Genomic DNA, 27,732 nt, shown 5'->3' with positions numbered 1-27,732 from the left:
GAAAAACAGTGCACTCTGCCACATCCCGGTATGATTCGGAATTGCCCATACTCAAGCCCTTTAGCTGCCTCCCATGCACACGTGTATGACACTAGTAATCAGATTTAGTTGTGGAGGCACAGCTAGTTCAGCCTTTACTCCAAAGTGACAGTGTGACCCTGAAAAAATTACTTTAATCTATTGTGAACATTTTTACCATATCTCTGTACATGTAAGGCACTCTATGGAATGTCTCTATCTGTAATAAAAGTTGTTTGACTGATATGTTAAGCATAATGTATATTCCTGAATTAATATGGCTGTGTGTGATAGTGTGCTCCATGATCATTTTTTGTCTTGTCCAGGGCTGGTTTCTGCCGTGCACCCGATGCTGAAGAGATAGGCTCAGGACCCACTGTGTCCCAAAAATTAGATCAAGCGAACTCAATAAATGGACTGATGGATGTCAGATACTAAAAGTAAACATGAGTCTTCCCCCCTCTTACATTGTTCTCCTACAACAAACAAAAATACATTTGTATAGACAAATACATACAGTATAACATAGAATCCAAATGGGACAGTGCAAATGTAATAACTAAGAATCCAAAATGAGAGAGTTTATTTGTTAAATCTTTTATGAAACAAGAGCTATGATTATATGCCACAGTCCCGTTCCTAAGCAACAAATCTCAATGTAAATAAAGAGAATGTCGATAATAAGGTTGACATCCTGTACTCTGTAGATGCCCTCGCCCTATTCTCACCAGCTAGCCAGGTGTAAAGGTGAAACTTCTGTAATCTCTCAGATGAGAAAAGACTTATACTCTGTTCTGTTGTTGAACTCATCTCCCTTGGCATATTCACATCCTTTGGCGGATTCCTGCATTACTTCACTCCACTTATGGAGTGCCCTTGTTTCATGAAAGTCGCCCACACATTCTGTTTCCCCAGCAGCTTTTGACCTCATGTGTGCAAGATGTCATGTTGCACAGTGTAATCTGCTCTCCTGCTGTTGGTAATACAGTCACCTCTTGCATAGTGATAACAGTGACTGTGCTGTGAGTGATTCTGACAAATGCAATTGTCTACTTTGTATTATAGTATAGACACACAAATTAAGAAAAGCATATTTCAAAATATTTTGAGATGCCACTGGTCTTAATGAAAAATTTTTGTTATAAACAAAACAGAATATTATCACATATACCTGTTTTCTATCTATCTATCTATCTATCTATCTATCTATCTACACTTGTATATATATCATCAAATAAAAGGTTGTCTGGCTAAGTTAAAGTGGCACCAAGATGGCAGTGGCCTATGTAAAGCCTATAAAAATAAAGAGAAAATTATATTTTAACAGGCAACTGCATTGAATTTCTGCATTTCAAAGAGGAGGTATGCTGTAGGTGCCATCAACAATAACAATAACACAGGATGAAATTTGAAAATGAATGGATGGATGGATGCATAATAATAATAATAACAATAATAATAGCAAGATGCAAGCTCCTTGTGACCCTGAATAGGATTTAGCGGGTTTGAGAACATATCACTAATTATAATGATAATAATGATGGATGACATAAGGATGTAGTGGCTGTGATTCAGTGTCCAAGAACAGTTTGCATGTGCTCTAGAGATTTCGCTGGGCATTCCGGTTTACCTTCTACATCACAGAAATGTGTGTATCAGTTTAGTTGATGACTAGCCCTTATACTGGTAACGTTGGGTGTGTTTGTGAGTAGGCCTTGCATTAGACTAGAACCCCATCCACTCAAGCCAAACTTTAATTGAAACAGACAGGTTTGAGAATGTCATAATAATTAAAATAATGCAAATAATAATGGTAATAATGAGAAACACAGTAGGGTAGGAGTTCACGTTGCTGCTTCACAACTCAAAGATGCAGAGCTCATATCATGGCCCAGTTACTCTCTATGAGGCATTTGCATGTTCTAACATATCTGTGTGAGTCTTTCTTCAGGGACAGATGTTTTCCCCTCCCATCACAAAGATTTTCAGACTTCAATAATTAAAAACTCTAAAGTATCCTGGTATAGGTGAGAGCGGGTATGTGAATATGATAGTTGTTACTGCTTGATCCTGGATACTATCCAGTATAGGTTATAACAGACAATAACCCCAGCAATGTTGTGCTTGGACCTCATTTCCAGCACTTGTACTGTTGATATTATTCTTTTCTTCACTTTTCTGGGTTTCTGATGTTCAATTCGGATATGAATGTAGGTGGTTATTATTACTATTATTATTGTGAATAGTATTATTGTGTCTAACCTACCCAAATTCTTGTGGTCATAAAAGATCTCTAGGCGCCCTTCAAAAAGAATAGGATGTTTCCTGATGTCCTGGCTAAATTGCCCACCATGGCCTTTGTCCCTACTCATCCCCTGTCTCTAATTGGGTAATTATCTCTCTCAGCCCTTCCCCACCTGAAAGCTAATATGTCGCGAGTGTACTGGTGCATAAATTGCTGCTGTAGCATCATCCTGGTGGATGGTACACATTGGTGGTGGTTCAAGTGTCTAAGCTAGGGATAAGTTAAGAAAAGGGTTAGAATGAACACCTGCAGCCACAGTAGCTCTCCAGAACTGGAGTTGGAGACCCCTGTTTTATACTATATATCATTTTTAGGTATTGTATTTGATTGTATTTTTGTCAACTGTTCTCGGGATATACAGGTACAAATTCCATTGTACTATGTTCACATGAGAATAAGCATGACTAACTTGAATATTATGTCATACCTGTTTTGGCAGGACCCCAACATTATGCATGACTTTTGGTGCCTTATACTCTTTTGCACCCATTAAATTCAGTTGCGTTTTGTTGTCTTAATAGACAAAGAAATTGGTTTAAGAATTTTCTAAGGTACAGTACTCTGCTTTTGACATTTCAATTTACTCTGCATTTACTCTGTAAACAAACATCATTCCTGACTGACAAACTGGGAACACCCAGTAAAAATGATTTACACATTTTTGGCATTCAGGGTCAATGACAACCTTATGAAATACAAAACTTTCAAATTTTCCCATTTTCATGTGGTCTGAGCCTATGGACCAGAATACTCTGATACTAAATATACAGGGTGGTACTGCTATGTATATCCTTCTATATAAAAGCGGTCGGGATTGTCCTTCCGTCCCGTGAGTGCTATGCAGGCGCGGAGTTTCACACACGCCCCGTCCATTTTGCAATGTATGATGGGATTTGTAGTTTCATTTTTCCAGGTAAAAGATGATTTTCTACTCCAGACTGTGCGATATCTTCTTCTTCTTTCTTACTATATAAAAGTGGTGGGGATTGTCCTTCCGTCCCGTGAGTGGAATGTGTAGCGGTATTCCGCTTATCACAGACTTACTACTTGCAGCTTGCGGTACGAAGCGACATGATGTGAGCAGAGTTCTGGTGCTCCCATCGTTCCTTAGCTTTTGTGCGTGATGCGCTGGAAAAATAGACAAAATTATGTATCTGGAAATAATTAATGTTGATGGAGTACAAATGCCACACCGCGTAGTAAATATCAGGGGGGTTCAAAAGGGTGACCTCAATATAGAAAAAAAGTTTAAATTTTTTTCACAAAATAACAGAAACTACGAGTATTAAAGTAATACCACTCAAATGCAATATAACCAAATTAATGAGTTTGTATAAAATACCAAATTGATCTACATATTGAATTGCCTTAAGAAGTGGTCAACTTAAAAGGCGGGTCAGCCTAGTACTTATATACAATTTGTGTGGACAATTTATGTGCCACATATGATACATGTGTTGAACATGATGGCAAACAGGTTGAGACATTACTGTAAATCATCTTGCACATATGAAGTATGTTTTGTGAATACAGTACATTGTTTCTGTTATTCAAATGTTAACATAATTCTGACTCACGCTGTACTTAAGAATAATTTTGTCTTAGAACATAATATTTGTAATGGACAATTAATGAATAGTCCAGAAATCTTTTGCAATTCATCACTCTGATTCATATCATGTAGGCTGTTCCTCCCAGTCATGTTCCGCCGGTTGTCTCTGTTCTTCCCAATAAGAGGTTTGATGGCCTAGTACAACGTCAGTAGGCAGTACCAAATTAAGCATCAAATCCACTATCTCAGAAGCAAATGAATGCTCTTAATGAAAGAACTAGTTTTTAAAGTTTCCTTCTCTGCAAGTCAAAGTCACACCACAATAGGTTCCACCCAGTCAAAGGCTTGTGAGAATCCACATACCGACCCAGGGCATCCCCTGCAGGGCTACTTCAGAGTAGGAGAGAAGTCTGTTTGCAGAGCCAGTGCTGTATGTAGAGGTGAGTTGGACTACCTGGTAGTTTACAAATCTCTTGCACAAATTCTGGCTTCCTTTCTAACAGAGCAGCACCATTACACTTTAGTATGTCTGGTCTGTGCTATTCTTGGAGGTCACCTGGCTGGCATTACAAATAAATTTTACCTTTTTTTCTTTGTGTACTGAATCCACATGATGGCTCCCTGCAGTTTTTTCAAGCTAAGACTTAATAAGCTGGATCTACTTGTTATTGACTGGTTCCTTAAGATTTAATTAGAACTGCTTAATTAGTCAATTATGGGTTGTTCTTTGGCTACATCCACACTAGTACATTTTTGTTTAAAAACACAGACATTAATCACCATTTTCACCTTTTATCCACACTACCTCAACATTGCAATGCAGATGGGTCAAAGCAGAGACTTTGAAAACGCTAACATCTAATCATGCTGTGATCAGTTCGTGCTTGTTACATGGCCCTTCCCTGATTAGATCCTACTAATTGCAAAGTCAGATTTCCTGATTGGTCACCCTTCACAGAAAAAAACATATTCCCATCAGGCAACAGATAGAAGTCCATTAAGGAATGTAAAATATCACAGGACTCATACTGACTTGACTCCCAGGTACCATTCTCATTCGTCTAAAACTCTTGCTTTATTGTTAGTAACTACTGTATTCCACCTCATTGTCTGTGCAAACAAAGCAGTTTTATTGTTTATTTATTTTTTTTGTATTTACCCTTGCTGTTCTCCATGTGTAAATGCATGCTTCAAATGAATGTCTAGGTGGATGACACTTACTCTTCCTAGTTTGGCTGATGCCCAGTGTAGGCAAATGGCTACAACATGTGCTGTTAGTGTGGGCAGAGATAATTTCATAAATGATGTAAAAACACTAGTATGGACATATTTTTTCATTTTAAAATGCTATTTTTAAATGAATATGTAGTAGTGTAGACATAGCCTTTGTGTGTCTCCTTCCCTATGGCCAATTTGACTAAGACAGACAAAATAACTCAGATAGCTACAATTAATATTAACATTATTATGTAATTATAAGAAGTCTTTCCAAAATTCAGAGATGTGATGCAGACAGACATAAAGAGGCCAAAAAAAAAATAATAATAATAATTACATATAGGGCACAATGCAATTGCATAAAACTGCAGCAGAAACAGAAACAGCTCTATCGCCTACAGTTCATTTGTTAGCCTTAGGAACAACAAGTGAAGGATGACAAATGCAGGAGAGTGAAACATAACTGGAGAAAATTAGAAAGATAAAATGTCACAAGATCATTCAATACCTTGTAAGTCTGAAGCATTATTTAGTCAGGAAGGCTTACTTTCTTTGGATGTCGTGCAGTCTGCTAATTGCAGAAATGGGAGAAAGAGTAGAGCTTCTACAATGAGTCCAACCAGAATATTATAAATACAACGGTGGCATCTGTAATACATAATGACAGTTTTCTTCAGGAAAGAGTGGGCACATTAAAAAGAGATGGCTCCTTACATTCATTTCAATCATTCAATCTATATCATTATTTGTACATCACCATTAGCACACAAAACTATTACGAAATGCTTTGCAGGGGTAACAAGATTAAAATGCAGTATCAGCACATGAATCTCTTCAACAGGAACAAATATGCAGGGATCCTAGTACACCTTCAGCAATTTTAAATATCATGAGAATCTATACAGATCAAAGTGTAGCCTGCTAGGAAACTATAAGGTGGTCCAGATCTAATTATGCAATTTTCATTACGCTATAACAACGTGCAACGCAGGATGTTGGAGGAATTTGGACCGCCTGCAGTGCATAGGAACACGATCTCCCAAATCAATGAAATGTTTGACCGGACTGGTAGCACCAATCACCCGAAATTGTATTGTTTTCCTGCATTGCATTAAGAGTTGCATAATTAGATCTGGACCACCCTGTACTGTGAAAGAAAAGAAGGCACAATATTTTAATTTAACAAAAGGAGGTCTTTAATAGCATTAATACTGATCCAGAACTTTAAGTTCTGAATGACCAGTTAACACAGTCCTCACTCTTTATAGCTTTAGATTTTCTCACCACTCCTCCAATTCTATAAATCAATGTCAAACTGCTTAGTTCATAGCTACAAGAGTTAGGTCATGTCTGGTGACCCTTAGTTAGCACACATTCAATAGCTGCATTGCATACAGAGATCATTAATTGTCTTATCAGTAACTTCCTGTCCTTGAAACTCCAAAATACCTATAAAGATACAGTTTTGGTTACAACTTGGAGAAAATAACTAGTATGAAACTATTTAACATATATGAGACTTGGTTCATTCTTCCTCTTCTTCTTTCAGCTTCTCCCGTTAGGGGTCGCCACAGCGGATCATTTTCTTCCATACCTTTCTGTCCTCTGCGTCTTGTTCTGTTACACCCATCACCTGCATGTCCTCTCTCACCTCATCCATAAACCTTCTCTTAGGCCTTCCTCTTTTCCTCTTCTGTGGCAGCTCTATCCTTAGCATCCTTCTCCCAATATACCCAGCTGCTCTCCTCTGCACATGTCCAAAACCAATGCAATCTCACCTCTCTGACTTTGACTCCAAACTATCTAACCTGAGCTGACCCTCTAACTTACTCATTTCTAATCCTGTCCATCCTCGTCACACCCAATGTTCATTATTTATTGTTATACAACTACATACAGTGCATCCGGAAAGTATTCAAGCACATCATTTTTTCCACATTTTGTTATGTTGCAGCCTTATTCCAAAATGGATTAAATTCATTTTTTTCCTCAGAATTCTACACACAACACCCCATAATGACAACGTGAAAAAAGTTTACTTGAGATTTTTGCAAATTTATTAAAAATAAAAAAATTGAAAAAGCACATGTACATAAGTATTCACAACCTTTGCCATGAAGCTCAAAATTGAGCTGAGGTGCATCCTGTTTCCCCTGATCATCCTTGAGATGTTTCTGCAGCTTAATTGGAGTCCACCTGTGGTAGATTCAGTTGATTGGACATGATTTGGAAAGGCACACACCTGTCTATATAAGGTCTGTCAGTTGACAGTTCATGTCAGAGCACAAACCAAGTATGAAGTCAAAGGAATTGTCTGTAGACAGTCTCAAGGCACAAATCTGGGGAAGGTTACAGAAAAATTTCTGCTGCTTTGAAGGTCCCAATGAGCACAGTGGCCTCCATCATCCATAAATGTAAGAAGTTCGAAACCACCAGCACTCTTCCTAGAGCTGGCCGGTCATCTAACCTGAGCGATCGGGGGAGAAGGGCCTTAGTCAGGGAGGTGACCAAGAACCCGATGGTCACTCTGTCAGAGCTCCAGAGGTCCTCTGTGGAGAGAGGAGGACCTTCCAGAAGGACAACCATCTCTGCAGCAATCCACCAATCAGGCCTGTATGGTAGAGTGGCCAGACGGAAGCCACTCCTTAGTAAAAGGCACATGGCAGCCCACCTGGAGTTTGCCAAAAGGCACCTGAAGGACTCTCAGACCATGAGAAACAAAATTCTCTGGTCTGATGAGACAAAGATTGAACTCTTTGGTGTGAATGCCAGGTGTCACGTTTGGAGAAAACCAGGCACCGCTCATCACCTGGCCAATACCATCCCTACAGTGAAGCATGGTGGTGGAGAGATCTTAAAAGGCTGTGCACCGACGCTTCCCATCCAACCTGATGGAGCTTGAGAGGTGCTGCAAAGAGGAATGGGTGAAACTGGCCAAGGATAGGTGTGCCAAGCTTGTGGCATCATATTCAAAAAGACTTGAGGCTGTAATTGCTGCCAAAGGTGCATCGACAAAGTATTGAGCAAAGGCTGTGAATGCTTATGTACATGTGATTTCTCAGTTTTTTTTATTTTTAATAAATTTGCAAAAACCTCAAGTAAACTTTTTTCACGTTGTCTTTATGGGGTGTTGTGTGTAGAATTCCGAGGAAAAAAATGAATTTAATTCATTTTGGAATAAGGCTGTAACATAACAAAATGTGGAAAAAGTGATGCGCTGTGAATACTTTCCGGATGCACTGCATATTTCCTAGTGATAAGGTTTAAAGTTAACAGAGCAGAATGCAAGCCCTAGAGAGATGCATACAAATTGAACATATATTCTTCCACACCCATTAATAAACTACAAAAGCTGAGTATAAAGTCACAAAAGAGAAAAAAGCTACCAAAATAATTTAGCACAGTATAGTGTTGTGACTTTTGGAAGCAAAGATGTAAATCAAAAGAAAGGTAAGGGATTGGCTCCAGCAGACCCCCGTGATACAATGTTAGGATATAGTAGGTTGGATAATGGATGGATGGATGGTAAGATTCGTACAAGGCTCAGTGAGGCTGCTAGTTCAATATCCAGCCATGTATCATTCCGTCACCACTCACATAACCAGGCAATGTTCCAAATGTAGACTTTTAAACTGGCAAACTGGAGTTACTTTTGTTCAATAGTAAATACAAATCATCAGATAACACCATGTAACACACTTATTTTTTTTTAATATCCATTTAAGCAACACAAAAGCTGGTGGCTTTCTCAAGGTTTTGATGTGATACCAGCTTGGTTTGACTTCAACAGCCCAGACGCACTCACCTTCTGCTATGTGCTAGGACCGCACCAACTAAGCAGCAATGAGCCTAGCAACACTTTACACGGAAGGGTGATCTCATGCCATCTGCTGGGCAAGTGCATCCCTCATACTCACTCAGTGGGTAATGCTGATGACCCAACTGTCCAGTTCACTCTACAAATGTTTGGCAAGAATTACATGGGTTTTTTTTTTTTGGGTTTTTTGTTTTGGTTTCTGATCCAAAATTGTAAGAGAACATTTGCAGTTTTCTGTGAGCATGTGGACAAACCTCAGAATCGGAATGCTTGGTGCCTCCTGCACAGTTGGTAGAAATAGAAAAGAAAACATCTCTCCATTAAGTAAGCTGGGCATAACTCCATGTATCATGATACCAAGCTGCTTCCCAAAATAGTGTAACAACAGGAAAGTGCAGAGATGCAGCGCAGCCTAAGAGAGAACACATATTCATTGTTTGTCTCTTTTCTCCTTCTCATTTCAGAATGATTGACAAATGTATAAGGGTCATACTGTATCTTACCCTCTCACTCTCTCAGGAAGACTGGGATGAAACTGTCATTTTTGATGAGGCTTAATCTGTCCTGCTGAGGAGAGCTTTAATGAAGAGCTCAGCCTACACCCCCACTCCATCCCTGAAACAAGAGAGATTAAAGAGGGAGGAGACAAAATAAAGAGAATCTCGGAAAATAAATACGCAAACGCTTCTAACAATACCACTGTTAATCATCCATCTATGCATCCAATTTCTTACCCCACTTCATTCTAGTCAGGGTCACAAAATTATGTCAACTATAGTTGTTCACATGAACAAATAAAAAATAAGCTTGAAATCTAAACTAGATAATATTCTTAGTTTCTCATTATGAATTGTTAGCATGGCATTTTCCTATTAGGTTTCAAGAACAGAGCAGTTACCCAGTGGTGTCCCAGGCAGTTTTTAAATAGTTATCAATCCATCCATTTTTTATTCTGCTTGATCTCACATTCAGGGTGACAACCAACTGGCACCTATCCCAGCAGCGGCATGTGCAAGGCAGGAATCTTACCTGGACTCGATACTGCTCCATTTCTGAGCACACACATGCATACATTCACAATCTCTTTTTTTTTGAACATTAGAACAATCTAGACGAGAGCAGACCATTCAGCCCAACAAAGTTTGCCAGTCCTATCCACTTAATTCTACTAAATAACATCAAGTCTAGTTCTGAAAGTCCCTAAAGGCCTACTGTCTACCTCGATACTTGGTAGCTCATTCCAAATGTCTATGGTTCGTGTATAAAGAAAAACTTCCTGATGTTTGTGCGAAATTTACCCTTAACAAGTTTCCAATTGTGACACCTTATTCTTGATAAACTCATTTTAAATAACAGTCTTGATCCATTGTAGTAATTCCCTTCATAATTTTAAACACTTCAGTCATGTCAGCTCTTAATCTTCTTTTGCTTAAAGCTCTTTGGCTCTTCTGATCTGCCATTATAGAATCACCAAATAACCTCTTTGGAATATGTGAGAAAAATCAGGTTACCCAGAGAAAATCACACTTAAACATGGGGAGAACAGGCTAACCTGACATGGGAAGTGACCAGGCCAAGACCTGAATCAATAGTGGAGCCCTGTGGAGTCAGAGCTAACATCTAAGCTTGTATGTATTTATTTTAAAGAAATATATAAATATATATTGAAAGGAATGGATTCTGATAAATTGGCCCCTGATGTCTCTGTACACCCTGCGATTGACTAGCACTTGTCCGGGGATTGTTCCTGCCTGGCGCTCAGCTCATGCTGAGACAGGCTCCAGCTTCAATGTGACTCTGCTCTGGATAAAGCAAGTTTAGAAGAAGGATGAATGAATGGATTAATGGATTCCTAATTTATATATAGTAATTTAGAGTTAATTTCTAAATACATAAAGTCATATCTGAACTTGTTTATTGTCATCTTGTGGCATGGATTTGTGCTGGACACACGTTTAAATCTTGTACAGTATATTGTATTGTTACACATCTTATAGAGTTGAAGAAAAAAATGACTAAGTATATTATTTACTTTGGTTGCTTTGCATTTTGATATTTAGCCATGTCACTGAAAAAACACAAGTTCCTATACCCATTTATAACTAAAGGAACCTTTAAAAGAACATCCCATAACGTTTGTACTGCGAGAAGACTGCTAATGGTCAGTGACCAGGAACAACTGATGGGTCATAAATAGTTCAGAGGTCTAATTAAGTAACTGCAAAAGAAGATGTGAGGTTCAAAAAAGGAATGGGTTGATAACAGATATGGTGTACTATTAATACTAACACTATATTTTAACAGTTTTTTTCAGTAATTATCACAAATTCATTTAATGAATTCAACATATAGTGCTCTTGGCTGAATTTATACATTCAAAAAACTGACTCCATATGCTATATTTCAGATTTGACATTATATTTTCAGAATTTACTCCATATGTGCCAACTTTCACTTTGTGTATCCAAAATCAAATTGTCTTATAATTTCAAGTTTGATTTTCAGTGTTATACTTTCACAATGACATTTTTATTTTCTTTCAGGCTTATTATATACTTTGGGGTTCTTTATTTTCAACATTGTTTTGTCACAGTTAAACATATTTCACATTATGTTTCGTTTATTTTGAGAGCCTTTTGCTTACCATTGCCACTCTTGTTGCCATGATGTGACTATCGTAAGTGAGCAACACATGACATGGTCGTTACACCTGTATAAAGGTCAGTATTGCACACTACCTGGGTATCCAGAAATGTTACATTTTCTACTTACACTGTCTGATTTATCGCTATAAACTTTAACTATGAGCTTACATTGAAATTTTGGATTTTAAGATGTTTTGATCCTAGCTCACTTCTTGACTCTTTTTTTGTTTCCCATGTTTTTCCATTTGCTTCTGTGGCCCGCCAACATATTTCCATCACTAGCAGAACATTCATGTTATATATTTCATATTTAATTCCAATAATTATAGAATCAGTTATTTCTTGTTTTATATTTGTAATTTATTTAGATCACTTTTCAAAGATCTGTTTCTTCACTTTAAAGTTAAAGAATCTTTTCTGTTGGTCAATGTCAAAGAAGCCAAAATAATCCACTATAATTAAATGTATAATAATAATAATGATAATCCCTGCGGTGGGCTGGTGCCCTGCCTGGGGTTTGTTTCCTGCTTTACGCCCTGTGTTGACTGGGATTGGCTCCAGCATACCCCCGTGACCCTGTAGTTAGGATATAGTGGGTTGGATAATGGATGGATGGATAATAATAATAATAAAATTAGAATAACTTTTTATAGGCACTGTATTTTTAGATATGACTTCATATATTCAGGTTTCACTCCATATATTAAAAAATGGCTTTATACTAGATATTCTAAATTCACTATATACAGTATGTGTATTGTATTTTACTGTATATGTTCATTATTTGGTCCATTTTTGTATATCAAATTAGACTTTATATATTCAGAATTCATTCTGCATTTATTGAATTTGACTTTATATATTTAAATTTGACTATTCAAAATTCATTACATATTTGTCAATTTTCACTTTGTATATTCTGAGATTAATAACATACATATTAGATTTGATTCTGTATATTCCAAAATGAAATATATTTGTCTGTTTGGCACCCCATAATAGTGTTCTTATTACTAAAACAACCGTCCAATGCAGTTTTCATCAGCTGCTCAGTCAGTTACAGGGTTTTCAGATAGAGCTTATCCTTTCAGCATTGAGCACTAGGCTGGAACCAACCTTGGTCATGTCACCAATCTATTGAAGAGCACAGTTATGCATATACTCGTCCCAAGCCACTTTATGATACAATATGACAGGAATTTGGAATTTGGGAGGATATCCCAAGAAACAAAAATATGCATACACACAAAACGGGAACATTTCACAAAGACAGTACATAGGTTGGGAAATGAACTGGGTTATGAGGCAAGAGTGCTAACCATTGTACCACCATGCTGTCCACCACGAAACAATCAAAACAAGAAAAGTACCTAACGTCACATGCCTAATATATTATTCATTAATATGTATCTAGTATTATAAGTAGCTATAATAAAAGAGAATTAAAACAAATATTGAGATTGACATTATGAACAAGGCTGTACATCAACTCTTTGAAACACTAACACTGATTACTTTGAGCCAACAAATTATTCAGAAGAAGTGTGTCAAGAAATACTACTGGGGCTCCTTTATACAAACAGCAATACATCTGCATAATTCATAATGACTTACTGTGACTAGGACTACAAAGTCAGAAGTTTCCTTTCTTATTAATTTTCTTCCTTTCTAGTCATTCTGATGGGTTTTCAGACTGTATCTATCTATCTATCTATCTATCTATCTATCTATCTATCTGTCTATCTATCTATCTTCTGTAAAAACTTGAGTAAAGTTTTATATATCTAATTATAGTAGTAGTTGTAGTGGTAATAGCAGCAGTAATATCATCAGTAGTATACACACATCAAATTTCAAAATGACTTAATCTAGCTTTAATCATTACTAATATTTATTATTATTATTATTCAGAGGAAACTGTTATGGGTAATTTACAAATGTCAATACACATTTCATAAATTTAAATGATTAGTCAGAAAGAACAAAATGAAAAAATGACAGAGAACAAACACATTGATCTGGAACAAAATACATCCCTCCTGGTGTACAGGGCTGTGCGGTTTGCCTTCCATCCAGACATTGAATGATGAGGTGATGAATGACAACTGTGGCTTTGGGCCAAACAGATGCCAGCTGGAGTTTATGGGTTCTTGGTCTTTAAAGCATCCTGTGACATCTATTTTTTTATTTTGGCCATACTTTCCTAACCTGTCAGTAGGCAGAGCTTAGTTTTGCCAGCCCTTTCATCAGAATTCTTATCTTTTAGTATGGAGGATTGTTTCCTTATGGTGTAGCTGGCTAAGAAAAGACGAGTAGAGTTTAAATAAATGTTCAGATATTATTGTATGAATAAACACAAACATATATCACATGCAATAGAAATACATAGGACAACATATTTTTGCAAATTATTAATACAGAAGATTAAAGGAGCCACTTTAATGTTAATGTTAAATAAGTTTCTGAAATTAAAGGGCAACAGGGATCACCACCATTATTGTCATGATTCCGAAGGGACAGTGCAATAGCTCATTATTGCTGTGGCACTGTTTATGTGTTTGGTTTTATTTTTCTCTTTTTGTGTAATGTTTGTTTCTCCATGTTTGTGTGAATATCTTCTAGCAACTCCCGTTTTTTCCCAGTGCCCACTGGAGACTCTCAACCAGAACAGTAACCTGCAGTCTGTGAACTGCCCCGGCTGGTATGTTTGCGAGTTTGTGTTTAAGTGTAGCTGTGTTTGACGACTGAAATTTCATCCTTGTCATGACAGGCTCTATCTTTCTGTGATCCTAAACAGGAAACTGCTGCTTTGAAAATGAATGGCTACAACATTATTCCTAGTTAAAAGTGAAGAAGTAGTAGCATTGTCAAGTTCACCCTTATTGTCATGTAGGCTCATTTTAACACTTACCATGCTTGTGTCAATACCTCAGACCATTTTCTTGCCCATTGCTCCTATAAAAGGATGAATTTTGATACGCTCAGCCACTGCCCACCTACCACATGTTAATCACCATAGAAACACAACTGTTTGATTTTAGTCCTCAACCTGTATTTATATTCAGTTTTCTCTGTTGTTACCTCCTGTACTTTTTTTTCCTTGGTTAGTTTAAATACTGTAGGGTGGGGCCTCTACTTAGTCCATTTCCCTCACGTGCTGTGGCGATCAGTAGCACAGTCACCTGAAGGAGATGTAAGAACAGGCTTTACTACGTCTTTTTGTTATGCCATTTCTTTGAGTTGTTTCTTGGCACATTAACGATTTGTATTGTTTCATTTTAGCGTGTGACTCTGATTTAAGGGTGTTATTGCTTCTTTGAATGTGCACCCCTCATTTTGAGAATTTAGGATTTCGATATACAGTAACTGTGTAACTTGTAACAGTATTCTCTGGATTTGGATCCTAACCTCTGCTTTGGTTTTAAAATGTTGGCTGTGTTAATTAGGTTTCCTCTTAGTTTACTTATTTTCGTTGGTTAATTCTTTTTCATTCTTTTGTTAGTTTCCATTGTTTAAATTGTATGAGTTTACCGTTGCTTTCTTTCTTTATATTAATTTGATTATCACCTGCTTCTGTTCTGTGTTTATTTGTTTAACCACTTAAATTGCAATTTCTCAATAAGTAAAAAAAAAATGAAAAATATAATGAAAGTTTGCTTTTGAGGGAGGGTTTTTATGGTGTTGGTTTTCCCTTTAGAGTGAGTGAGAGTCCTTATAAATCAAGTGTCAGGTACAATATGTAGTCATGAATCATTTCAGTGATTTTAAATTAAGTCATTTTCTGTTGAAAGGAAGAGAGTAACACAGTATGTGTCCACAACATCCAATGTGGAGTCAGTCACCCACCTTGTCCTGAACAGGGTCATTAGAGATGCTGGAACAAACCCTGGGCAGGGTGCCAGTCCATCACTGGGTGAACACACACACAAACCACACACCAGGGCCATTGTAGTATCGCCAATCCACTCCACCCACCCTGCATGTCTTTGGACTATGGGAGGAACAGGAGTACCAAGTAGAAACCCCACTCAGACAAGGGGAGATCAAGCAAACTTCACACAGGGAGAACCCTGGATGCACACCCGGGTCTTCTTACTGTGACCAATGTGGAGTTGTTATCTCAAAGTAAACAGACCTGTCTGCTTCTTATGTCCTGACATGAAGTCCAATATTAAAAGATGCCGCATTGTCCCACCTCCCAAAAACAGACGACGAAGACTTGACAGATTAATGTTGTCAAATGTTTTTGGTGATGTATTGTTTGCTTTTGATAGTGTATTAAGAGCAATATTAACCAATTTTATTTTTAGCACATCTAAAGATAATAGAAAATATCTAAATCATTAAAGGCTAGAGGTCAAAAAAGTTTTGAAGTATTGACACAATCTATGTTTATCTGTTATGATGACCTCATATCTCTAAAAGGGTGGACTTCCATTTACACCAATATAGCTGATGACCCTAAAAGAACTGTTTAGTGCAGATTGTCAGTTAACGCATGTTGTTACTCATTTTAGCTGTGTTTCAAAGATGCCTCTGCTCCTTCTGGTTGGCACAGGTCAATAGGATTTTGCTGTCCAAATGTAACAAATGTGGTGTTGTTAGCTACTGATGGCAGTGACTAACTGCCGTATTGTCAGTGTAAGTAACCACAACCAATGCTCTGTTCACTTCAACATCTCTCACAGCAAGGACTAGAGACCCATTCAATGCACATACCTTAGCCTTCTATAGCTCTTACTTTTCCACACAGTCATTCTTTTTAATAATTCATTCTTGAGGCATTTTGATTCATTTAGCTAATGAAAGAATCCCTGAAGAAGACTAATAATTAAGTGGATAGTCACACAGACATTATCTGTATAGGAGGTAAGATACAGTCCCTTATTATAGATTTCACTCATTGCAGTAGGTACTGAGATTGCAAAGCAGGGGCTCCACACCATTTAGGTTTCAATAGTCTCTGGCTATGTTATTGGGAAGGTCAGTCAAATATTGACTTCATCTATTCACATTAGTTTGCTTATTTGATTTTTAGATGGTTTCTGTAATGTGTTTTGTGCTGTAGCACAAACTTAAAGGCACTATATTAAATAAAGATTGATTGACTGATTATATAAGCTCTTATATTCTTCTTCTTCTTTCGGCTGCTACCATTAGGGGCTGCCACAGCGGATCATCTTCGTCCATATCTTTCTGTCCTCTGCATCTTGTTCTATTACACCCATCACCTGCATGTCCTCTCCCACCACATCCTTAAACCTTCACTTAGGCATCTTCCTTATATATCATATTAAAAATGGACAGGGCACTGATGCTATTGCTTTTAATAAGGAAGGAATAAGTCAAACAATAACCATTATTATATTCTTAATAAAACTTCATTAGCATCTGCTATTAATGTTTAAAAGACAAGGTGGGTGTGGCTAATGATGTAACTTGCCACATTAGCGCCACTTTTAAGGATAGCTAGTTTCCGACCCTTCAAGGGCTGTTTCTCTTTTTGTTCCTGAAAAGGACTTAACGTGTTGTGAAAACAAATGTGGCAGATGCACCATCAAGATTTTATAAACTATACTGTATAGCAATCCTTCAAATGATTTGTGGCTACCTTACTTTTTTCATCTCTTGTCCAACAATGTATTCATTTTTAATTTTATGTCATGCTTTCATAATAATAAGTATTTCAGGAAAAATAACCATATTTTAGTAGAGCAAAGATGACCATTTATACATGTAACCAATAATGTCATAGAGCAGAAAGTAATCACAAGGAAACCAATGATTGAAAGTCAAATGCAGGTATTCATGGTCCATTATAAGTAAACTGTTTCCAAGGAAAAAGATGTGAATGGCTTGTCCGCCACCGCCTTGGAACCTAAGCCATTTGCATGTGCGTGTGAGAAAACTTTTCAGCTATCTATGTTTTGTTAATCTACCAAAGCAAAGAAAGGAGGTCTGAGGCGCAGTGCTGGCTACTGATCACATGCTTATGCAGTGTTGGAGTGCTCAGGCTTTCTAACATTATTTCACTGACCTCTGCTGTTTAAAGGAGAAAATGCTGCACTGAAACCAACAAAAATACAGAACAAGAATTATCACAGATTCAGAATGAAAATACATAAGATAGATAAAGCTCAATAATGATTTAATAGGCCAGAATCTTTGAAATACTAGTATACATGAATTCTTAGCTTATGAATATTTTAGACTTTGGCATATCACTGCCCCAGGTCAATGAGTTGCAGCGGATTCAGAAAGTATTTAACCCTGTTTGCTATGTTGCAGCCTTATACTAATATCATTTAAATTACTTCTTTCCTACATGAAGCAACACTAAATACCCAGAATGGGCAGATGAAAGCAGGAATTTAGAAATTTTGCAAATGTATTAAAAATAAAAAACTGAAATACGACATTGATACAAGTATTGAAACTCTTTGCTATAATATTTGAAATTTGTCTCATGTGCATCCCAATCCATTGATCATTGTTGAAATGTTTCTACACCACATTTGCAGTCCACCCAGGGCAAATCTATTCATTGGACCTGATTAGGAAAGGCACACACCTATTTCTATAAGGTTCCATAGCTAACAATATGCATCTGAGCAAAATACAAGCCATGAGGTTGAAAGAATTACCTGTTGAGCTTAGAAACAGGATTATGTCAAAGCTACAAAAGATTCCTGCAGTACTGAAGATTTTCAAAAGCATTGTTGTCTTCATGAAGAAGGGTGTCGGTAACAGAGGTGACCAAGTTCCCAGGGGTCATGGCTGTGCTCCAGAGAACCTACATAGATTTGGGAAAAACTTCCAGAAGGACAACCATCACTGCAATGCTCCTCTGACATTGGTTTTGAGACAGAATGGCCAAAAAGAGCCTCTCCTCAGTAAAAGGCACGTAAAAGCCTGCTTGGAGTTCACCAAAAGGACTTAAAGGACTTAACAAGGTTCTCTGGCCTGATTAAACCATGTTTAGCATCATGTCTAGAGGGAACCCTCACCTGTCCAACACCATTCCAGTTGTGAAGCATGGTTGTTAATCAGTATTGTGCTGCAGAGCTGTTTATGAGTAGCAGGGAATGGGAGGTTAGATGGGGTTAGTAGACAGCTGAACAAATCAAAGGACAGAAATATCCGAAATGAAAATGTGTTCCAGAGCTCTGTGGACATCAGACTGGGTTCACTTTCCAACAGGACAAAGATCCTTAGAACAAAGCAGATGTAACACAGGAATAGCCCTGGGAATGACCTTGAGTTGCACAGACAGAGTCCAGGCTTAAATCCAAAAGAACATGTCTGTAAAGACCAGAAAAAGCTGTCATCAACAGTCTCCATTCAACTTGACAGAGCTTGAGAGGATCTGCAGAGAAGAATGATAGAAAATCCCTAAATCAAGTTGTATGAAGCTTGTCATGTCCAATCCAAGAAGATACCACTCTGTAAGTCCTGCCAAAGGTGCTTCAACTAAGTACTGAGTAAAGGGTCTGAATATTTTTTGTCAACATGATGTTTCAGTTTTGAAATTTTAATGCATTTGAAAATAATTTGGGAGTGTGCTCCCCTCGACTTTCTCTTATACTGAGAGGTCATCAGAACCACTTCCAGTTGTGCAATATTTCTCAAATATTATACATCTTTGTTTCTCATCATAACTGATTGATAATATCGATACACAATTATTTGTATCTATTTATAATCAAACTTTGTATTAAAATGGTATTTTCATACTTAGGGAGGTCGAAAACGGTGGTGGAATCTTTCCATAATTACATATGCAATACCTAGATTACATGCAAAGTAAAAAGAGTTATAGTCACCTAAAAACATAGAAAAGGTGTTAGTATTATATAATATTTGTTGAAATAAATCGCTATAGGTAAAACTGCATTTAGCTACATTTAATTATGATAGTGATGGCGGAAATAAAAAAAAATATCAAAGTTAAATGTATTACCAGGAACACAATAGGGACATAACAGCTTATTGTTCCCGTTATATCTTTATATTTATACATCTTTATATTTGACCTAGGTCAAAGTGTTTTCGAGTTATCGTGTTTACACACAGACACACAGATAGACATAATTTCAAAAATGGTATTTTCTGACTCAAGAAGGTATAAAACGTCAAGATTCATCAAAACCTCAAAGTCGAATTTTTTCACGATTCCTATGCTTTCTCTTTACTATTTATATGAGAAAGTAAAAAATCTAAAATTCGGTTTTTGCTTTGTCATTCTGGGGCATTGAATGTTGCTTGATGTGGGAGAATATAAATTTATATTATTTTAGCAACATAGCACAATGTGAAAAATCTGATGGGATCTGAATAGTTTCAGAATCAGCTGTAAATGTCACGGTGTCATCCAACATATGAAAGTGGTTGAGCACTTGTAAAATCTGTGTAGTGTTCATTTTTTGTTGTATATTATTTTTAAAAAAATCTAATTTAGATTAATATGACAATAAACAGCAACTATTATAAATTTGTTGAAATCACACTGAATACCAATTGCTTACGTAAGGTGTTCCTAACTTTAAAGCTTCCTTTATAATGTGTAGTAATGAGCAAAATAGTTTGGTAAATTGAATTTCAAGGCAAAATTTGAGTTAGGCTTTGTAAAAACATTCACAAAAATCATTTTCATCACATTTGCAACCTCTTTTTACTTGTTTAAAAGCATGATTTTTCTCTGGTGCATGGAATTTTGGTGCAGCTAGAGAGCACTTACCTGCAGGCAATGTGGAGGTGTTCCTCCATTGCTGTGGCTGCTGGCAACTATCCAGAAGGATCCTGGTTTGGATAAGTTTACAGTGTTTGGAAAAGTGAGCACCGATGGTGTTACCTCTGCTTCCAAATGGGAACTGCGAGGTTGAACGAGTGATGTAAATACAGTCAGGTCCGTAAGTATTGGGACAATGACACAATTTTCATAATTATGGCTCTGTACACCACCAGAAAGGATTTAAAATAAACAATCATTATGTGATTGAAGTGTAGACTTTCAGCTTTAATTTAAAGGGTTTTCCAAAAATAATGTATGAGCCATTTAGGAAGTTAGGATTTAGAATGCATGTAACTGCACTGAGGAAATTATAAAAGATCAAGCAATGCTGAAGTGTAGATGGCAGTTTCTTCTAAGGAATAACCCTTAGGGAACTATATTCCTTGTTTTCCACCCAAACTAACTTTTAAAATTATCAAAACCTAATTTTAGTGAGTTTCACATTTTGTAATTGCAAAGATACTTGCATTAAAGGTTGTAGGGGCAATTTCACTAAACTGTATGCAAAACTAAAATCTGCTCTTTCCTTCACCATTAATAATGTGTAAGTTACTAGCCAGTTACCTGAATTTAGATGTGTTTTGACACCCCCTTCCTTGCCAATGTAGAAACCAAAGAAATACGAATATTTAATATGAAGCAATCACAAAGAAATAAGGAGGCATCCTAAAGGTTAACAGAGGTTCAACTTGTATAATTAATTGAGAACAATATTAACAAATACCTGCTAGATTCTGAGGAACCATTGGTCCGTTCCTTGTGAAGTGAATTGTATTTTCCAACATTTTTTGAAAGTTATCTACTTGTGCATAATATTAATGCATTCATTTTCTTAACCTACTTATTCCATTATAAGGTTGAAGGGAACTAGGGACTATCCCAAAAATCACCAGGCCTGGGAAAGGAGAATCAGTCCATTGCAAAAATCACTCGTGTACACACTGACACTCTCTAACATTGGGTCAGTTAAAAGTTCACTTTCAACCTAGTCTGTATGTCTTTGGGATGTGGGAGGTAAACCCACACAGACATTTAGATAACACAGAAACTCCACACAGTAAGGGGACAAGAATTTCAACCCTGGACACACTGCACTGTGTTGTGAACTTGTTATTATTATGATGATGATGATGATGGAGGGGCTTCTGATCCCAAAAAAGCCTTTGGTGCTTTGTTATTAGGGCCCTATACTACTGGTCATGTCACCTCTGGCAAACAGATGTTGCATGGGAGGCCAAGTAAACAGCAGTTTACAGCTGTGTCATTATAAGGGTTCGAGGAATTCTGATACTCATCTCCTGGAGTTGGTCACATAATTTTGGCCTGACTTGCTCTAGAATGGTTTGAATATGACATTCCTGCAAAGTGAAGGGTACAAGAAAGTACAAAATAATTTGGGTTTTAGACCTTACCTGAAATGAGTAACAGTTTAATTTGCCGTCAAGGCAAATTGTTTCAGCCATCATGAATTTCCTACTAGGTTTTGATGTCTTACACTGTGCTGCTAAAAATAATTAAGTTTGAACAGATTTCCCTTTCCACAACAACAGATTCCAGCTCTTCATTTTCAAACCATGCTGGACCAACTGTAAGATGTATTCTCTCCTTTGTGTCCTTGTTTTTTTCAAGAGGCATGTGTAAGACACTAATCAGGAACCATCTTAACCAGGTACACAAATCCTTAGTGACAATGAAATAATGATTAAAAGCCTTGTCAGATACCAGCAGTGTGACAACGAAAGGTTGAATATCTTAAACCCTGATCATGACATATAATTATTCATTAATTCCAATATGTTGTTGAAATTCTGGCCAAAAGTGGCATCTCTTATCAGGCAGAAATTAAGTACGAGCACGCAGATGACTTTCAGTACCTTCCCAATGAAAGCAAGTATTCAAGTTACTCTGTGGGTAATATGTCAGGTTAAACATAACATATCCTAAACTCTTAATGTAAAATATATCAATTGTTTACTTAATTCAGAGTTAGAGTAGAAAAATGCCAGCTTCAAGCTCGAGTATCCAAATCTTGAACTGCTTTTTCACTCTTCTACCAGAATGACAGTACTAAACTGTAACATGCTGCTCAAGCAGTATACATTTTCTCCTTCATTTTCCATTTTTCACACATGCACATATTCCTCTTTTTTGTGTGTGCATCATGTAGCCGCTTCAGTGCTTTGAGCAAACCTTGTCACAGACTTGGAAAAGTATCAAGAGCCTCCGGTAACAAGCCTGTTCAGTGTAGTGTTATCTTGGCCCCTTCTTAAATTGAGTGATAGTGACATTTACAGTTTCCAAAAAAAAAGAGAGCCATCTCCTTCAAACAGTTTAGGCCTGCCAGGTCTATCCAACTGCAGCATGAATTCTGTTTTATAGATGAAATGTAATTTCCAATATCTGGTTTCTAAAAACATGATTTTATTCTGCTGGCTAATGCACCTTTTTCATCTCTTTCAATTGTACTATTTAAGTGCACAAGGTACTCGTCTATATTTCAGGGATTCAACATTGTTAACATTTAACAATGTATTTTACATTGTTCTATTTATTGACTTTATTAATTCATGGTGAGAAGCAAATAGCACTACATTTATTATTGCCGTCTCATAGCAGTTAAACTCCAGAATACTTCCTGTCTCTGCTGCTTTATGTGTGGAGTTTGCCTGCTCTCTTTGTTTCTATGAGAATTTCATTGCATCTTCCTTTTGCAATCCAAAGATATGTTGGCATGTCAAGTCAACGGCTTTACTGTTGTACCATTCAAACACAGTATTGTAGTATAATGTCAGGCGAAATAATGTTTCCCAAGACCTCAACACAGGACAAGTGCAAGACAAGTAGCAAACTATACTATACTATACTATACTATACTATACTATACTATACTATACTATACTATACAATAAATAGCTAAATAAATAAATAAATAATAGATAAATGAATAGATACTGTGGTGGGCTGGTGCCCTGCCAGGGGTTTCTTTCCTGCTTTGCGCCCTGTGTTGGCTAGGATTGGCTCCAGAAGACCCCCGTGACCCTGTAGTTAGGATATAGCAGGTTGGATAATGGATGGATGGATGAATAGATAGTAAAAAAATGTAAATGCATAGTAATAAATAAATATCAAATACTGATAATAAATGAAAACATTAGTAGGTGTACTGCATATAAATAAACCAATAGGAACAGTTTAGGGGGTTTGGGCAACATAGAGTTCATAATCTGGACAGCCAAGGAATAGAAGCTGTTGCAGAACCTGACAGGACTGGTTTGGATGCTACAGGACTTTCTACCAGATGGGGGACAGAGGGATCATGGGAGGGATGGGAATGGCCCTCCACAATGCTGCAGGCTTTACAGATGCAATATTTGATAAAGCTGTCTTTAATAGAGTGCAGAGAAGTCCCAGTTGATCTTGTTTGGCTGATTTGTAATTTTAATCATCCTAAAGTGGACATATGTATGAACCCTGTGATGAACTGTTATCAGCCCAGGTGGTTACTGCCTTGTCACATGTGATTTTGAGGCAGGCTGCAAAAGAAATACAACCCACACCATTACAAACTTAAGAAACAATTAAGGAAATGGATGATCAGCAAAATCACTTTAACAGTTCTCATGTTTCTTTTGACTTTGACCAAACAATTTGGCTGACTGCATTTTATTGAAATGGCTGTGAGGTTTGATTTGCTTTTATTTGCATTGTTTTCCCATCAATACTACTGCTTAACCTCTGCTAATTCTGCTTTTTGTCATGTAGAAATCGTCAGAGCAATGACCTATGTGATAAACCAGGGAATGGCTATGTACTGGGGAACCTCACGATGGAGTGCCATGGAGATCATGGTAAGTATTCCAATAACCAGTCTTTATATTTTCTTGACTATCTTAATACTATATGCCATGTGTGTGTGTGAGCGTATGTGTGTGTTTGTGTGCGTGTGTTGTGACAACTACGGGGCATAGCATAGCAACACCAGACGCAACCACCAAAGACACAGTCCTGGGTTCAGATAAAGCTGTTTTATTTCATAAAATACCTTTACAGGCCTCCACTCCTTGTGTAGCACAGCATAATATAAGGTATTTCAATATAACACATTCCTTCCATTTTTCTTCCCTTCCACTCCTATTTGGAAAGCCTTGTCCACTTCCTCCCAACTTCAACTGCCCGAAAGGCAGATGGGCCCTTTTTATGATGAATTAGGAGTACTTCTAATGCCACAGCATTGCACCCCGAAAGCACTTCTGGATCAGGCGGAGCAGCCATAAAACAGCAGAGACCTCCCCTGGCAGTGTCCTCTGGTAGCCCCAAGGCACCCAACAATCTATTTATTGTCATCAAAGTGAATTCAAGGGATATTTCCCCTAAATATCATTAGGGTGTCACTTGCCCCACCAAGAGTGCTAACAATCTTGGTCACTGTTACGTTCAAGTAAAAGATGCTTACTGCCTGCTACCCCACGTCAGACCACTGTTCAGTACTCTTGCCCACATCTTATAAGATGAATCTGAATCGGGAGGAGTGTACAAGAAAGTGGATCAGTGCTGGACTAAAGTGGAAATCTGCAAGATTGTTTTGATTGATTACAATATGTTAACAGATTCTGCCTCAGATATGCATGAGTATGCAACAGGTAATTGGATTAATCAATAGTCAGTGGCAATTACATAATCTGTATAGTTCTTAATGAAACCTCCCCTATACATGCCCTAACAACTAGTCCACAAAGAATACTATATTCTTTGAGCTTCATGCCATCCTGGCACACATGGAAAATAAAATCTACTATGACACAGTACCATTTATAGATTACAGCTTAGCATTTAACAATGTGATACCATCACTCTATGGTCTTGGAGTCACCATTTGTCCCTGGAGTTTGGACCCTACCTAGCAGATTTCAGCTTGTGTGGATTGGCAGCATCAGTTCCACCATTCAAATACTCAGCAGAGGCAATGCACAGGATGTCATCTTGGTCTTTTCTTTTAATAACTATTCCCAGATCCGATTTGTATGTAAGTGGAATACCAAGAATGGTCTGTTTGTACATGGAGAAGTCCATTTAAATTGCTCTCTGTGTTTTCCGTTGCAGGTGCTGTCACATAATTCTTGTTTTTGAATAGGGACACAGAGTGACCAGAAAATAAGACAAATCTCCACATATTCACTTTTGAATTTTTTAACCACAGTGAAGTGAACAGTAAATGGTTCAAAACAGAGTGGCAGACAGGCTTTGTACAAATGTGACGCCAAAGCGGCACAGCAAGGCACATGTTATGGAAGGGGTAATGGAGACAATGATTTTCAGTCCTGTCAGTGGATAGGGGAGCCTGGCCACAATGGACTAAAGAATGTAAATTCTGGGAAACAGAGGGCTGGAAATGCGTCACTACTTCACCTTTTTCATGGGCAACCATTATCAACAACAATTCAATGAGTCCAAGAATCACAATGCCACAGTGTACACATCTGTGAATGAGCTTTTCTGATGGACTACACTCCATCTAACACGTTTAGGAATATCCTGGTGTAGTACCGGGAATTGACAGTGAACTCATCTTAATGCAGTGACCTCCCTAATGAACTCCATCAGTTATTGAGTGTCCATGGAATGAGATGAAATAAGATATATGGAGTAGGGATCTGGCCAGCATCACTATACTGCATTTTCAACACTTTTTTGAGTTTGTGCCCTAATGAATTCAGGGTGTTTTGAAGGCAAATGGAGGACCAACTCTCCATTAAATATGTGTACAACATAAAATTAATATCATATATTATTAAAGTGTCTGCCATGCTGTGTTCTAAATCTGCTATACTTCTGGTTAGTACATTTGTTGAATTAGTTATAATTTAAAGGCCTAAGTTGCATTTCCCATAATGATTTAAAATTTGAAAATCAGAGGTCAATAATCTGAGGAGTAGCCGATTTCATATACAGTAGATTATTTAATAGTGGAGACATTGCATTAACAGAGCGGCAAATGAATGTTTGCTTGTCTTCTCCCTCCCGAATCATTTATACAGCACTGAGTGCAAGCTGCTTTCAGCTTTCATTACACTTTGATAATCCAAGGAAGTGTTGTGCAACACTACATATATTACCATCTGTGATGGGCCCTTATAAAAGATATGAAATCCCATAATAGGGGGAATTTAGAAAACACACAAAATAGAACTTTAAACTGCAAGCAAAGCAAAGGAAAGCAATTGTTGGCCAGTCTTGTTTAGCCATAGCTGAAATGTTTGTTCCGTAATCCTTAGCATCTTAAAGGTTCATGTTCAGATATTGTAAAATATAAATTTGAAATGTTAGTTTAATATTTACAGTTGTGGCTGGAAGTAAGCGGAGACTGGTAGATGAACAAACTCTATATTTTTGTCATGTAAGAACATCCATCAAATAGTCCTTTTTTATGGAACTCAACATTTTAACATTTCAGGGCAAGTAAAGATTTTGGAAAGTACTCACAGTATTTTTTATTTTGTATCAGAATCTTCAATAGGAACCAATTATGTCTGTGTTTTAACTACTTCATTTGTATATGTATTTAACTCTTCTCATAGATATATCTGTCTGTCTATCTTTAAATGCACTCTTTCCATTAGAGTGTCACAGAAAGTTAAGATTAAATCACAGCATCATCTGAAGCAATTCTAGAAGGGATTCTAGTTAACACACATGTCTTGGCAAGATGGTAGCAACATCAGAGAAAACTATTGCAGACATTGGAAGCGATATGTAAACTCTACACAGACAAGACCCCAGTATTTGAACCTAGGATCATGAAGAGTTGAGTCATCAGAGAGACTTCAAACTGTATTTGTGAAGAGTTTCCCTAACTGTCTGAACATGTGCTGTTAGGTTGAATGAGGACTGTAAAGTCATTCAGCTCAGAGCGTGCAAAAGAGTGAGTGAGAGAGCTCTGTGGTGTTCCTACTGTACATTCTGTCATGACTTGGCTGATACAATGTGATATTTTCTCTCACCAAAGGGTCCAGCTTTCCTTGACCCTATTCTTAGTAAAGTGGTTTCAAAATTAGAAGAATTCTTAAAACTAATTATCTTCATCCATTTCTGACGGATTTCAGCGGCCCTGAGTGCTTATGTTAAAGGTGAAGTTGTACTTTGTTGGGATCGGTGGAACTCACCAAGTTCATTATTACAACTGACTACTCTGAAACCCTAAACTTAACACATAGAGAAAGACACATGCACAGACCACACCCACTTAAACACTATTTATGAGTAATACCCACAATGCCTGTCATTTCTCAGCACTCCACATTGGCTGTTTGAGTGATGCCTATAAAATCTTTCACTCAGTATTTCACAAAAATGGCTCAATATTTTCGACATGAACAACATACTGGTGGC

General features: G+C 37.3%; 1 protein-coding gene across 3 annotated transcripts in view; it reads left to right on the top strand.

The window, feature by feature from the left end:
- Positions 1-27,732, top strand: part of kcnab1a (potassium voltage-gated channel, shaker-related subfamily, beta member 1 a) — a 409,855-nt gene that overhangs the window by 356,756 nt on the left and 25,367 nt on the right. For all 3 annotated transcript variants that reach the window (XM_039757295.1, XM_039757283.1, XM_039757287.1), the window contains exon 9: positions 24,109-24,194. In XM_039757295.1, the coding sequence (XP_039613229.1) occupies positions 24,109-24,194 (86 nt within the window). The remainder of the gene's footprint in view (positions 1-24,108; positions 24,195-27,732) is intronic.

Source organism: Polypterus senegalus, chromosome 1 (genome assembly GCF_016835505.1).
Source record: "Polypterus senegalus isolate Bchr_013 chromosome 1, ASM1683550v1, whole genome shotgun sequence".
Classification (NCBI taxonomy): domain Eukaryota; kingdom Metazoa; phylum Chordata; class Cladistia; order Polypteriformes; family Polypteridae; genus Polypterus; species Polypterus senegalus.
This window is presented reverse-complemented; position numbering and strand designations above follow the sequence as displayed.